At 45.9% G+C, this 14,587-nt stretch overlaps 1 protein-coding gene across 1 annotated transcript; it reads right to left on the bottom strand.

Moving 5' to 3' along the window:
* Positions 1 to 1,203: 1,203 nt before the first annotated feature.
* Positions 1,204 to 13,883, bottom strand: LOC127221242 (nuclear receptor subfamily 5 group A member 2). The gene is made up of 5 exons (XM_051183140.1): positions 13,653 to 13,883; positions 9,983 to 10,101; positions 8,270 to 8,411; positions 5,482 to 6,125; positions 1,204 to 1,440 (listed from the first exon to the last, which is right to left on the bottom strand). The coding sequence occupies exons 1-5, from the start codon at positions 13,732 to 13,734 to the stop codon at positions 1,204 to 1,206; spliced, it is 1,224 nt and encodes a 407-aa protein (XP_051039097.1). The 5' UTR covers positions 13,735 to 13,883.
* Between the last annotated feature and the right edge of the window lie 704 nt (positions 13,884 to 14,587).

Genomic DNA, 14,587 nt, shown 5'->3' with positions numbered 1-14,587 from the left:
GGTTATATCTCCTATCTGTGGCTGGCATGTGACCTGGGCTTCAATCGCTTTCTCTTTCTGCCCATCGTCTCTGGCAGAAGGAACACATGCTGCACATGCCTTGGCCCCAGCTGAGCGCAGAGTCGGGGGCTGGCTGGCCTGTACCAACTAGGAGCCTGAGGGCCTCAGAGGGAGCCCTTAGAGAGCTTGTGTAAGGCCTAGAAGCACTGCCAGGTAGATCTCCACAGAATGGTTCCCTAGTGGCTGGAAAGAATTATTGAGGCTCTCTAACGTGGTGACTCATTCCCTCCCTCCCCTGAGTCATCTGGGCACAGGGAAGCCTGTCTTGCTGATTATTAGTGATTTAATGGTGGTGGTGATGGATTTCTGATAACCCAGAGATCCGCTTTAGCACTAACTGTCAAAGGTCTGCGGTCTGGAAGTCAAAGGTCACCAATCTTGCGTGCATGTGTCTGGCTGTGAATGTGAGTGTGTGTCTGTGTGTGAGTGTGTATTTGTGTATGAGTGTGTGGCTGTGTGTCTATGTATGAGTGTGTGTGAGTGAGTGTGTGTGAGTGTGTCTGTGTGAGTGTAGTTCTGTGTCAGTGTGAGTATTTGTGTGAGTGTCTCTGTGAGTGTGTGTCTGTGTATGAGTGTGAGTATGTATTTGTGTGTGTGTGGCTGTGTGTCTATGTATGAGTGTGTGTGAGTGTGTGTCTGTGTGTGTAGTTCTGTGTGAGTGTGTGTATATTTGTGTGTGTGTGTCTGTGTGTGTGAGTGTTTCTCTGTGTGTGAGTATGTGTAGTTGTGTGTGTCTGTGTGTGTCCACACAAAGTCCCCTTCTCTGACCCTGAGTCTCAGCTCTGCCTTCACCAGGGACAAGCCATGCTACACTCTGGAAGGACAGCCCAGCAGACAGAGCGTTTGCTTCTGGCCCCCCAGAAGCCATGTAAAAAGCTGAGTGGCTGAGAGACGCAGGCTGCCATCCATGCACAGGCGCAAAGAGGCAGAGGATCTGCAGCAAGCTGGCCAGCCAGACTCGCTGCTTTCGCAGCAAATCACTGAGAAGCTCTGCCTGGATACAGAAGTTGGAGAGTGGAGAAATGATGGAAGACAGTGGACCACGAACACATGCAAGCACGTGTGGACGTGTACACGTGCCAAAACAAATACATACAAGCACAGCCATGTGCACATTAAAAAGACAGAGAGGTCACCAGATTCTTATGAGCTTTGGCTCTCAAAAGCCAGGCGAAATCTCTGGGGGCCGTGGGGGCCGGGGGGCCGGGGGGCCGGGGGCCGGGGGCCGGGGGCCGGGGGCCGGGGGCGGGGGGCCGGGGGCCGGGGGCGGGGGGCCGGGGGCCGGGGGCCGGGGGCCGGGGGCCGGGGGCCGGGGGCCGGGGGCCGGGGGCCGGGGGGCGGGGGCCGGGGGGCCGGGGGGCCGGGGGGATTGCACTTGAGCTTTTTCAAAAGTGACAAGTGGCAGAGATGCCATTGTTCAGGTTGGAGATCAAAGCTGTTCTTTGTATGAGAATGAAAATCGAGCCAGCGGAGGTGTCCATGGCCCCTGGATCCTTCGTTTTCCAGTTGTACTTTCTATGACTGGCTTCTGTCGTCTTTCTGTATTTTGATTTTCTACACTGATGCTTTGAAAACTAATTTCCTCTTCACATATACCTCACAGACTACTAAGTCAAAACTACCCACTGGCCCTTCTGTTCCCCTAAATAAAATCTGTCTTCTCTCCTTTTGACAGGGTAGGAAGTATAACTTGTCCTATGTGTGTGACCAAGGGGTCATTTGCAAAATTGCCTTATTATCCTATTATTTTCCAGGAGCTCTCTGTCCTGGGGTGCTAAGGTAGGGGTGTAAGCAATCTGTCCTCTAAGTGTATCACTTCATGGGCAATTTGCTGTGACATTAAAAAGAAAGCAACAAACGTTTAAAGGTGGCCAACGTCGAAGGTGCCCCAATGTCAACAAAAAAGAAAGACAGACTTAAGACTATAGGCTTTAGGGACATCTTCTGAGATACCAGTGGACAGACCACAAAACCTTCCCTAGAGCAATACCTCTCTATGTTCAGGTCACTCGTGGTGATTAGTGGGTCATGAAATCAATTTAATGGGTCATGACCAGAACAAAAACCAAAACAAAACATGAGGGGGGGAAAAAAAAAGAAACTAAAGCAGAATAGAAAGTTCTAGAGTCAATGTATGAAGCCTTGATTTAGGGATGAGTGAATGTGTGTGATGTGTTTGGTATACCATTCCCCAATATGGAATGTATTTCTTACTGTGGTTCGCACTTTAAAACTTTCAGAACTACACCCTGCTCCTGGAGTTGTCTCTGTGCAGGTTTCAAGGGACTTGCTCTGTTTGTACAAAAGCAGAAAAGAAAGTCCCCTCTCACAGCTCTGGTTAAGCTGTCCTCAGGTTGCTGAGTTCGACTTTTTGTTCTCTGAAACACAATTAGCTGAACGGGTCCAGGTTTTCTGTCCCCTGGGGGAATCTTCCTACCCTTCACAGGTGCCCAGTATTTGTACATTTTTACTTTCCCTCCCCAGTTTATCTCCTGTGACGATAGGCTGCCAAGCACATTAAACATCAGTAAAGGTGTCAACGCCCCATTCCAAACCAAGACACTGACATTGCAGGCAGATTCGAGCATTCCAGAATTTATCTGCAAGGGAAGGACATTTGAAAACTATTTTCCCAGCATTCTTGATGTCTAACCTGTGGTTAGCCTCATCCACTTACTGACATGTTCTTTTCTATACACATACACATCATTATTCCATTGATATTATTATTATTATTATTATTATTATTATTATTATTATTTATTTTGGCTTTTCCAGATAAGGTTTCTCTGTGTATCAGCTCTAGCTGTCCTCATACTAGCTCTGTAGACCAGACTGGCCTCGAATTAAGAGATACGCCTGCCTCTGCCTCCCGAGTGCTGGGATTAAAGGCGTGTACCACCACTGCCTCCCTGCTCATTGATTTTTTCTTTTTAAGTTTTTTCTAATTTTATTTACTCTTATTTTATGTGCATTGGTATTTTTGCCTGCATGTATTTGTGTATAAGGGAGTCAGATCCCCTGGAACTGGAGTTATAGACAGTTGTGTGCTGGGGATTGAACCTGGGTCCTCTAGAAGAGCAGCCCATGTTCTTAACTGTTGAGCCGTTTCCCCAGCCCCCTTGGTGATTTTTTAAAACATACATCTCTTTGATGTCTAAAAGACATTTGCTGTTCTTTTTTGTATTGTTTTGAGACAGGGTCTCATTCTATAACCCGGGCTGGCTGAGAACTCATTGTAAACTGGCTGGCTGGCCTTGAACTCACAGCAAGCCTCATGTCTTAATTTTCTGAGTGTTGGAATTATAAACATATGCTTCCACGCCTGGTTGGTTTTGTTTTGTTTTGGTTTTCTTTTAAGGAATTATATACAAAATTACTAGAAAATTTAGGAAAAGCCCAGCGGTGGTGGTGCACGCCTTTAATCCCAGCCCTTGGGAGGCAGAGGCAGGCGGATCTCTGTGAGTTGGGAGACTAACCTGTCCAGGACAGGCTCCAAAGCAAACCCTGTCTCGAAAAACAAAAACAAACAAAACAAAACAAAAAAGAGGAAGAAACCTTTTATCTCAATCAACTTTATATTTACCTTATACAACTAACTTGCTACTTGGCTGTTTTAGGGGTTGCTTTAGCTATATGACTATTCATCACAATACAATCACACCATCTCCGGTAACACTTGATCGATACACCGTTTCCAAGTGCCATGGTAACAACGTAAGACTGAATATAAGATTGTTACATAAAGACTTTCATCAAGCAACTATAATTTAAATACTCCCTTTGCTGCGCCTGCAAAGCATGAAACCTGCAGTGCTAAGTGCTTTCCACGTACATGTTCATGTCTTTTTTTTGCAGAACCACGTCAACATAAGCATCATCGTTTCTCCGGCAACTCCCCCACAGGCAGGGATGTATGACTTTGGCAGTAATGATCCCTGCCTGCGGCACACACAGCCGCACACCCTGAGGATGCCATTCAGCTCAAGTCCATCCAACTGCCTCCACTGGCTGGCTTTCCTTGTGCATGTACATCACTTCCCTTTCCAGTTGCAGCCGAAAACGTTTTCATTTTGAAGTAGCTCATCTGTCCTCTTAGGGACCAGGGCTATGAATATAAAAGCACCCCCAGAAAATTAAGAGTGTTTGGCTCTTGCTTTTTCAAATAAAGGACGCTGTCTCAGAGAGTGCTTCTCTACACTACTTTTAAAGCACCTGGCCTTAACTCGCTAGCTAGCTCAATGCTTTCCGTTTGCCTCTCTGCAGCCTGGTCATTTCCCCTCCAGCCACCTTTCTGTGTAGCAATGAAGGACAGGAGAGTAAAGGGCAGGCAGGTTGAATCATCCCTGCAGGCTGATGGCCTTTTTAACCTCTTTGGATCTACACCGGTAATTCTGTTCCCACACATCTTCATGGCACTGCTGGATGACTTCTACGAAGAACGTATTTTCCCTGGGCACACAGCTTCTTTATTCCCTAGCCCTCCATCTGCACAGTACATTTCAGTGGTAAGCCTTTTGACTAAAAGTCTGTCAGAAACCACAGACACTTATCGTTACCTCCCCGACCATGACAGCAAAAGCACCATGTTGATCTTATAATGAAATGGCCCGAGAAATAAATCAAAGTTAGGGATTTGCTTAAATCAGGAATGGAATGATTAATTACAAAATGTGGGTTCGGTCATCGCTCAGATTCCAAACTCCTAAATAACTTTCCTGTATTAATTCAGTTTTAAGTTTCAGGAAATAAAATAATCATGTAGTTAAACATAGATCCTTATGCAAACAAGTGGTGTGTTTACAATGTACCAATCCATTTACTTAAACCACAGACATTTGTGAGGGACCCAACAGACAAGCACTCTCCATTGGCTCACTCCTCCATGCAACAGCAGTCAGCATCCTACTGGAATCTGCTCTGAAAACAATGGTTTTACTGCCCTAATGTCAGGGCAAACAAATAGTAAAATGCCTACTTGATACCACTAGCCAGTGGTATCGTCTGCACTTTGCAAGACCTGAAACAATTAAATATTGGCATTTCTTTTTCCTTTTGAAAAGAAACCTTCCAGAAGGCATCTTTATAATATGTGTCTTGGTCACTTGAAAGAAATTAGCTTAGTAGCTGTTTGATGTAGAATTTGGGGGAAAACAAACCACCTCAGAGTTAGAAGAGATGAATGCATTCTGCTATAAGGGAACAAACAGTATGCAATGTCATGTTAGAATGCCCTCTCCCAATTGGGAGCTACCCAGAACCAAAGCCCTATCAAGTCAAGCTATAATAATCACCAAGACCACTATCTGAAGTCACATAAACAAAAGGAAAACCTAATCTAAGCACCAAGAACATAATAACAGTCAGGAACCTAGTCAGACTTTTTTTCTCGAGAGGAGGGTAGGTCATGACATGGCATACCTTTAGTTCTCTGAAGAAGATACTGCTCCTGGCCCACTCAACAATGGAGAAGAGGGTCTGGTCGGCCATTTTGCACATGAGCCCAAATGTGTTCAGCTTTTCATGCCTGTTCTTCACCTGCTCTTCCTGCAATTGAGCCGAGATCCTCCCTTGAATCCGAGGCTCGTCTGGCTCACACTTCAAAAGTTCCAGTATCAGGTGTGGGATGCTGGCTGGGGAGCTTGTCTGATAAGCATCCATGTAGGAGTAGCCCATCATGGACTCAGGTGAGCTGGTGTAGGGATCTGGGTACTCGGACTTGATGGCCCGGCTAGGAAAGTGGCCATATGGTTGGTAACCTTGCAGGCTGCCATGAGGTGGCATAGTCATACTAATTGGAGATGTAACAAAGGGACTTCTGTCGTAGTCTGTGGGAGGCAAGGCAGCATGGTTCAGAGGTAGGCCTTTAGAGGCAGAGTGAATGTTCTGAATTGCAGAGGAGATGGTCAGGTCTGAGGGCATCGCCTGGATCACCTGAGACATGGCTTCCAACTTAAGTCCATTGGCTCGGATGAGAGCTTTCTTCTGTTGCTTGAGGGCTCTGTCCCTCTTGTACATTGGCCCAAACTTATTTCTGCCTCCTCGCATGCGGTCAGCTCTTACGGCTGTTGACAGAGGAGAAAGGGAGGGTATATAAGAGGGAAGTTAGCATTTCTGCAAGATCTCTAGACATTTCAAATTACTGATAATTCACAGGAAGTGAACTGAGTGCGTGTGTATGTTGTGCGTCCATGTGTCTTCACTGCGATAACCCACACATATTCCAAGTAAAAATGTCTTCCTTATGACTTCAAGTGGGTTTTATTATCAAAAACATATTTTGGAAGCCCTGCCTCAACTAAAAAAGCTTCACAACAGATATTCCTTTCTGGGTGGGCCAGTTTCTAGTATGCAAGCTATATCATGATTTCTCATGGAAACCAAAATTGTGTACCTGCTGTGTACCCGTGTGTGTGTGTGTGTGTGTGTGTGTGTGTGTGTGTGTGTGTCTGGGTAATTTTTGTTTTCTTTTTGTTTTCTTAAAGAAAATCAACCCATTTCCTAACTAAGTACTTTTTCTCCCAACATCTTCCTCATCCATTGTGATTTTTGGACACTTAGTTACAAAGGTTAGAGACAGGTTCTTCTTGGAAAACCCCTCTCACCTGGACTTGAGGACACATCAGAAAACCACCATAGGTACTTTTGAATTTCAGGGGGATTAGACACAATGAAAACAAAGTCATTTTAAAAGTTGCCCAGAGGCCCTGCTGTTGCACAGGGTTGTGGGATGGGAGCCATGCCTAGAAGTTACTCAGAGCTCTCCAAGTCCACCACGGTGGCCAGTGGTCATTAGACAGAGTCCGGCAACCTGACAGCTTGGGGCATGTTGAGATTGCTGGAGGTCAAGTCATTGAGCTCCTTAATCTTAGGATTAGCACTCACATTAAAAATTTATTGTGAATTCTAAGTATCCATAATTCTACACTGGATCATAAGAATTTTCCATTTAGAGAATTCATCAAATATTCCATTGTTCTATGACCATCATTGAAATAAGAGTGTGGTGATGGACAACTCACAATTAGCACAGCATAATATTGACGTTAAAAACATTAAACATTCTTTGATTATGAGCTTGGAAAAAGAAAAAAACATTTTTAAAAAATCAAGTGGCAGAACGTGGAATCGACCATTTAAGTTTCAGCACTTTATCTTCTGCTCTTGTCTAATTAATAAGCATCAATTATTTCCTTTCTCAGTCTCCTAGAATTAGTCCCTATGCTAAAGCAAGTGGCTGTTTCTATTTGAACAGATTTGTTAGCAATTGTCAAATTTACTCAAAAAAAAAAAAAAAAAAAAAACGCAACTCTTTTTTTTTTCTTCAATGTATCTCCCAAGCGTGAGTTCTATACAACAGAAAACCTCCAAATAAAAGCATCTTGTGTCTCCTTGATCAAAGAAGCACATTCTAGCACAGTCGCTGGGTACCCAGCCATATTACGTTATTTGCAGTCTGTTTAATCTGTGGAAGGCCAGCAGGTCAAAGGCTGGAAAATAGCAGTGCACCATAACAGTCATGAAGTACAAATTATTTACAGCAGTCACATATTAACTTCGCTGGCTGCCAAGCTGAATGCCACAGCACAGGTCTTTCAGCAGTTTAGTATGACTTTTTAAAGGACAGTTCTCAGGTTCATCAAATCATTGCTACCGATTTCAGTCCATTGCTTTGCATGCTGTTTTTTCCCAGCTGCTAGGTTTTATAGATTCAGCCATTACCTTTTTCTTAAAAAAAAAAAAAAAAAGCATACTTTTATGCTATTAAAAATTGAAATGCTATGTAAGAAATTTCTCTTCACAATGAAAAACTTCCCTCAGGAACTATGAAATAAATAAAAGTAACTATGGCAAGTACAACAATTTTCTTTTTTAAAAAAATACTAGGACATCTCGACTTTAAAAATTAGAGTCATTTCATTTCATTTTTTTTAAAATGAATTGTTCTCAGACTTACTTCAGTCTTGTTGACTTTTTCAGTAGCAAATGCATCCTATTTCAAACTTAAAAGGAGAATGGAACAATTTTCATATTCTCTTTTTTTTCCCTAGTAGATGTTACCATGTTTAAATGACAGCTTATTCTACAGACAAAACATAAATTTCCATCATTGTCAGTACGTCTTAAAGGGTTAGAAAAGGAATGTCCCCATGTTCCACGTGGTGTTTTAAAGTCCGTGTCCCAGGAGACTTAAGTGGCAGAGTCTTACCTTCTAGCTTCATTCCAACACTTAGACATTTTTGGAATCGACAGTAAGGACAACGTTTTCTCTGTGTTTTGTCAATTTGGCAGTTCTGGTTTTCTATACATGTGTACCTTTTATTGTTCTGGACTGTTCGTTTAAAAAACCCCTACAAGACAGAGAAAACAGTGAGGCACGTTTTAAACCTAACCTGCTGCTGCTTCTGTTGTTTTTACTAGAAGGAAACCACCAGTAAACCCTTTCATTTGTGCCCCTGAGCCCTTGTGTGCGCCTGCGGTTTGCTGGCATTTCAGTAAGACCAAGCCTCCTGCAACATTGCCAGGGCTCAGGGATGATTCTTCTGGCCTGGGAGTTATATTCCTGAAGAGTTACGTCAATTTCATACAGTTTTGTTCCAATAGTCGGGGGGGGGCGGGGAAGACTCTATATTGACCAATGAATTTTTTTTTAAATATGATTTCCTATTAACATTAATGTTCCAAAGAGCCGTAAGACATAAGAGCCCTGTGCTGTATTTAGGTAGTCTCATACAATCTCAGTCACAGACCATTGTAAAATGCTAGCTAGAGTTAGAACTGAATAGCAAAATACCTCAGATCTTTTACAAATGTCAACACTCGGCAGTTAAAAGGAAAAGGACTTCAAGAGCAAAATGGGGAACGCTGTTGATGCCACTGGACCCCATTCAAGGGTGGGGACTGTGTTCTTAAAAACTCAACTAATAGAAAAGATATACACAGGCAGAGACTCAGAGACATGCGTACAATCAGAAGCAACTGCAGCCAAGCGCATGGTCGGTGCCTTGTACTCAGGGGACAGGTCAGAGATGAAGTGTATGGGCTTCCAAATAGAGTGCCACCTCTACTAAGATGGCACCCTTGAGTATCTGAGTGATCACAAACAAAAACAATCTTATGTTGTTGTGGAAAATGAAGAGGGGTGGGGGCCTTCCTAGCCATGGTTTAAATAAATGCCCTGGATTTTCTACTTTAAAGAATGTGTTGGGGGAAAAAAAATAAATAAAATTGCATTTATGGGGACTTAAAAAAAAAAAACTAACACAAATCCTCAAGGTCTTGACAAGATTAGTAGTAAAAGATATTGACCACACTCAAATTCCTGCATTTAAATAAGTCATGTGATGCACTTAAGAAAATTGTTCAATTAGAAACTAAAATCTGGTTTCTTGGTACCTTGATATTAAAAAAAAAAACTTTAAATTATTTTTTGGAATCCATCAGCATGAAGTCATGCAGCAGGAAATTAAGACCTTCGTGTCTTCTGAATTAAAAAAAAAAAAAAAATGCTCCAACTTGCAGCACAGATTACTCTCAAGTTAAAACGTTCTTGGGATATACTTTGTCATGTTTCCTTTCAAGAAGGATATCTTCAATATATATACGTCACCCAAAATCAATATTTAGGACAGTTAGAAATGAAGTCCTCCTATAGATACATCGCTACAACACAATAAACTATGTCGAAGCCGTGAGACTGTATGAGTCTTCTAAAGAACATGAACATAGGTATCTTTGCCTTTAGAACTAAATCAGACATATTTTAAGTCTCCTTACCACATTCCTCCCCACCTCATTTTTTGTTGTTGTTGAAAAAAGAGAGAGAGCAGCTTAAGTTTAGCTTTGAAGGATAATTCACTGGGTTTTTTTTTGGGGGGGGGGTCCTGAGCATTCTATTTCTTAGTAGCACTGGACAGCGAACCTTGCAGCTTTCACAGGTGAGGAGACCGTAATGGTACCCGGATACTTTATCGCCACACACAGGACATAGCTCTTCGAGATCTTCATCATAGGAGTAATTCACCATTTTAAACTGAGACACTGTAACAAAGAGAAATGTGCACACATGTCCTATTAATTTCCAATATAGTTTTTTTTTTTTTAAAGGCATTTTGGTGGTTGTCGGCCAACTTACCACCAGGTTTAAAATATAAAATAATGTTTACCCAACTGGTACTGGTACTGAAAGGAAAACATCTTTGGACATCAATGAGTATACACCTCAGAGTTTTAAATTTAAAAATAATTCTTTTTTTTTTTTTTTTGTCGACATCTTAAACTGACCACTGTTCAGTTAAGCCAACAGATCAGAATAGAAACACGAACCACATAAACAACCTAAAATCTCTCTTAAACCTCTAATGTTCCAAAATGTCACCTTTGCCTAATGGAACACCTGGCTGTAAGGGACCGGCACACTCTGTATGAGAACACCTGGCTTTGTGGGGCTAGCAATGCTAATGTACACATGCTACTTTGAAGGGCAGTGAACACCCAGAAACTTGCTTCTCAGAAGCAACCCCCCTGTAACAACAGCCTGTGGCCCCCAGGGTTCAAGTCTGTTAGATTAATCAAAACATTCAGTTCCGTATAGACTGTGCTTCTGTTCTGGACACTTTCATCTCCTCACGTTTGAAAATGCCCTGTGAAAATAAAAACAAGGAAGAGACAGGACACCCGGAAGAGGGGGGGCAGAAACAGACGAGGAAAAGAAAGACACCGAGGGTTTAGCAGAATTCTAGAGCTTTGGAAATGAACTTCACAAGCTTCCTAAAGTACAAACACCTCCAAGACCACCGTAGCATTTGGGCTCACCGTGGGGAATACTGTGGCTAGGACACCGACCCCCAAACACCCTATTCTTAACTGTACACATGAACATCAGTGGCCAGCAGACCCCAAGGAACTATCAGATGAGACTGAAAACTCATTTCGGTCAAGTCCCCACCCCTACTCCCAAACCAGCTGGCAATCAGAGCAGGGATGGACCAGCATCCAGGCAAGAGGCAGGTCTGTACAACTGTTCACCACCGGTAATCCCAGCACCCTCTTTAAACCCTAATATGCTCTGGCTCTGGGCCCCTTGCTCAACCCTCTTCTACCCAAAGGATCACAAACTCCAAAGAGAGTTTGCTTTAAGTTAATCAGTGGCATTGCAAGGGGCGGGGCGGGGGAGGGGTGCCCACAGCCTGGCAGGTTTCCTCAGATTTGTTTACTAAAAAGGAAATGGAGAAATAACCCCTACCCCATAGCCAAATTACTATGCCTCTTTATCACCGGGTAATATTCTTAGTCTTTTAAAATAAAGTTAGTTTTTATTTTTAGTTGTTTTTTTTTTTTTCCTGAATCTTGAATCCGACAAAGCGGCAGAGCTTAGCTTATGTTAGCCCAGAGAGTAAGCAACAGTTTGCAAAGATCTCAGGAAGAGGCCCCAGCAAGAGCAGTCCCTAGACTCAGAAACTTAGAAATAAGGGATGCTGAGTGTGCCTCTCTCCTCAACGAAGCCAGCTTGACTTCCAACTCTCAAGAAGCGGCAGCCCCAGGGTTTGGGAAAAGCTGTGGGTTAGGGAAGTTTGTTTAGCAGGCTCTGAAAAGTCTTGACTTCTGTTTCCAGGTGCAATTCTGAGCCTAGGGGGAAACAGTGCTTTCCTAGATGTGTGTTCTCTGTCTCTCAACAAAGGGAACTGTAACTTCACGTTTAAAGAGTATGGGGTTGGCAACCACTTATACTATCTGTGCCCATCTGGGAGATAGATGCCACATGTTAAAGGCCCATCTTCCAGCAAAATCCAGAGTCTGTGTGGGGAGAGAGGCAGCTGGGGAGGCTTGGCCATTGTTCTGGTTTCTTGTTTTGTTTTGTTTCCCATGGCCCTCCCTCACCACCCCTACCACCCGAATTAAGAGTTGAACTAACTACACCCAGGAAAGAAATACCAGGTAGCCCGGAGAAAGGAGGGAAGGAAGAGCCAGTTCTTGAAAATATCTGTCCTCTTGGGACTTCCCTGAAGTTGGATGCCCCATGCTGCCAGAGAATCCAGTGGATTCTTTCTGGCTCTGGCACTCACCTGAGCAGGGGTGCTCAGCTTAAGCCGCACCAGGCTTTTCCCAAGCTGCTTTCAAACCCAGGGCCAAGCAACCTAGGGCTGGATCAGCTAGCCCCACCCCCCCTCAGCACAACGTCAAGCTAATGTCATAGCTTGAAGGTTGGCGACCTAGAAGAGCCCTCTCAACTTAAAAAAAAAAAAAAAAAAAAAAAAAAAAAGCTACCAGGGCATCTCTCTCCAGTCCTCCGTATATCCTGTATTTTGCTCCATTGCGGGCGCTGCTTTTCCCGCCTCTGAGATCGGCTACCCCAAATGTCTGCTTCGGGGCAGGAAGTAGCAAGAACCCGGTCCTCCTGCCGGGAGGAAACTTAGCAGGGTTGGAGGGCAGAGCGCAGGAAGGAGGGCTGGGGATCCCTGGGGCACCTCTCTTTGGGCCAACAAGGCTCTCTTAGCAACACACACACATAAAGTTAGCCTGGGGACTTTGGTCGGGGAGCTTCTAGAGCCCTACCCAAGGACTTGGAGAGACCCCAAGATCACCCAGGATAACTGGCTCACCTACATGCCTGTCACCCCTTTTCTCTGTAAGACAAGCTTAGGTTTCCCAGCCGGAGCGCACGGCTGCCGGCGACACGCAGCCTACCCCGCTTAGTAGAGTGCAATAACCAGGAGCAAAGCGCTGCTCTCAACGCCTCTCTGACCGCTTCAGTTTCGCGCAAAAGGGCAGCAGGAAGCTTTGCGGATCACAAGCCAGCTGACCCCGCACATCCTGAACTCTGGTAGGGGCGAAGATGTTAGAACTTTTCCTAGCGTTGTTCCCACCATGGCCCGTCGCTAATAAGATAAAGTTCTGAAGAGTTTCGGCTTTAGAAAATACAGCGGATGAGATTTGATCTTTTTCTGGTATCAATCAAGAACAGGTACACAAATGGAATTATCTTTACTCTCTGCTGGGTGGGGGTCAACAAGGCAATGAGCTAAACCTGAGTACCCCAATCCCGCACTGGGAACTATGCTGGTACTTAAGTTACACCAGCAGTTTGAATTGCCCAAATCCTTGCCGTGTGCTTTCGGCTAGACTTTTGGGATGTGTGCATGATTCTAACACCAGCTATCTCTCTACGATTGTCTCTTATATATACTCGCCTTTCCTAGTTAGCCTTTCCCCTCCACACGGTAGCATTAAAGTGCGCGACAGTTCCAACAACAACCAGCGAGGGAATCCCATTCCCCAGAAAGATTATTCCATGGTACCCTAAGCCTTAAGCTGCCTCCGCTCCACTTGGCTGTGAGTTCGAAGTCTCTCTACTTAATTAGAAGTGGCCAATTAGACATCGATGAGAAACCACCGTCCGCCTAGTTCAAGTGCCATTAACTTTTATGCTCGCTCCTAAGGATGAGGCCGAGGCCGGTGCAGTGCGCGGCCGGCTGAGACCTGCCAGCCGGGCTGCTCTGCTGTCCACGCCGCAGGAGGCTGAAGCCCGCACGGTTAGCCCGGGGGGCGGAAAAGCCAGGAGCGGCAGCGCCCGCCGCACCACAATCCCTTACCTTGCATGTTTTCCGGCATCTGCCCCTGTTCCCCATGCGATCGGGTCAGTCCCGGAGCTTCCGTCTCCACTTTGGGCAGCATGACAAGGCGGCTGCGGGCGGGAACGCGGGGTCGGTGTCGGTCCGGAAGCCCAGCACCTGGACACGGGCAGCACAGATTCAACTCCGGCGGAAAGAGAAAAGGGGTGACCAGCGTGCCCGCTCACCCACCCGCTCGCCGCGGGAGCTGCCGGCCAGGACTTCGGAGCCCTGTCGGGTCCCGCAGCTGCAGAGATGGTCCCTGAGCTGCGGGGAAGGTCCCCGCCTACCAAGCCACACTAAGAAGACCGCTTAGTCTTGCTGCCGGGGCTCGGCCCCGCAGAGGCAGAGGCAGCGGCCGCCAGGGCGCTGCTGCCCGGGACAGCGATCTCTGCGCGCCGCACTCCGGAGGGCAGCAGAGGCGGCCGCCGGCTGTGACGGCTGCAGCGGCTGAACGGTTCCAGGACGCCTTCCCCTCCCTGCACCCGCCCTCTGGCTCAGGATCGGCAGGGGTCTCTCTCTCTCCTTCTCTCCCCTCCGCTACTGTCCTCGCCTCTCTTCTCCGCCCCTTCCCCCTATCGCCTTCGGAGCTCTCAATCGCTACCGCGAGTGTGGAGTTCTGAAGTTCCAACCTCCCACTCCTCTCCGGTCGGGAACGACCCTTTCCAGCCCCGAGGGTGACAGGACCCGGAGAAAAGGGGAAGACCAGCTGGAGAAGGGAGGTAAGGGGGATGGGGTGAGGAGGGGGGGTTGAGAGGTGAAGACACTGAATGGGGGACGCAGGTTCCGGACTCAGGTCGGACACTAGCCGCTAGCCAATAAGGAAGCTCTGGCCTCTGGTGCCTGCCCCAACCTCTTCACCCCGCCTCAATCTACTCCCACTCCACCCTGGCCTGGGGCGGGAGGAGTGGGTGGGG

This window comes from Phodopus roborovskii, unplaced genomic scaffold, assembly GCF_943737965.1.
Source record: "Phodopus roborovskii unplaced genomic scaffold, PHOROB, whole genome shotgun sequence".
NCBI lineage: Eukaryota > Metazoa > Chordata > Mammalia > Rodentia > Cricetidae > Phodopus > Phodopus roborovskii.
This window is presented reverse-complemented; position numbering and strand designations above follow the sequence as displayed.

Coding starts and splice junctions, on each gene's coding strand:
- LOC127221242 (XM_051183140.1), bottom strand. CDS start 13,734: ATGCTGCCCAAAGTGGAGACGGAAGCTCCGGGACTGACCCGATCGCAT. Junction 10,102..13,652: donor GATGCCGGAAAACATGCAAG/GTAAGGGATTGT, acceptor TCTTTGTTACAG/TGTCTCAGTTTAAAATGGTG. Junction 6,126..8,269: donor TGTTGGAATGAAGCTAGAAG/GTAAGACTCTGC, acceptor CTCTGTCAACAG/CCGTAAGAGCTGACCGCATG.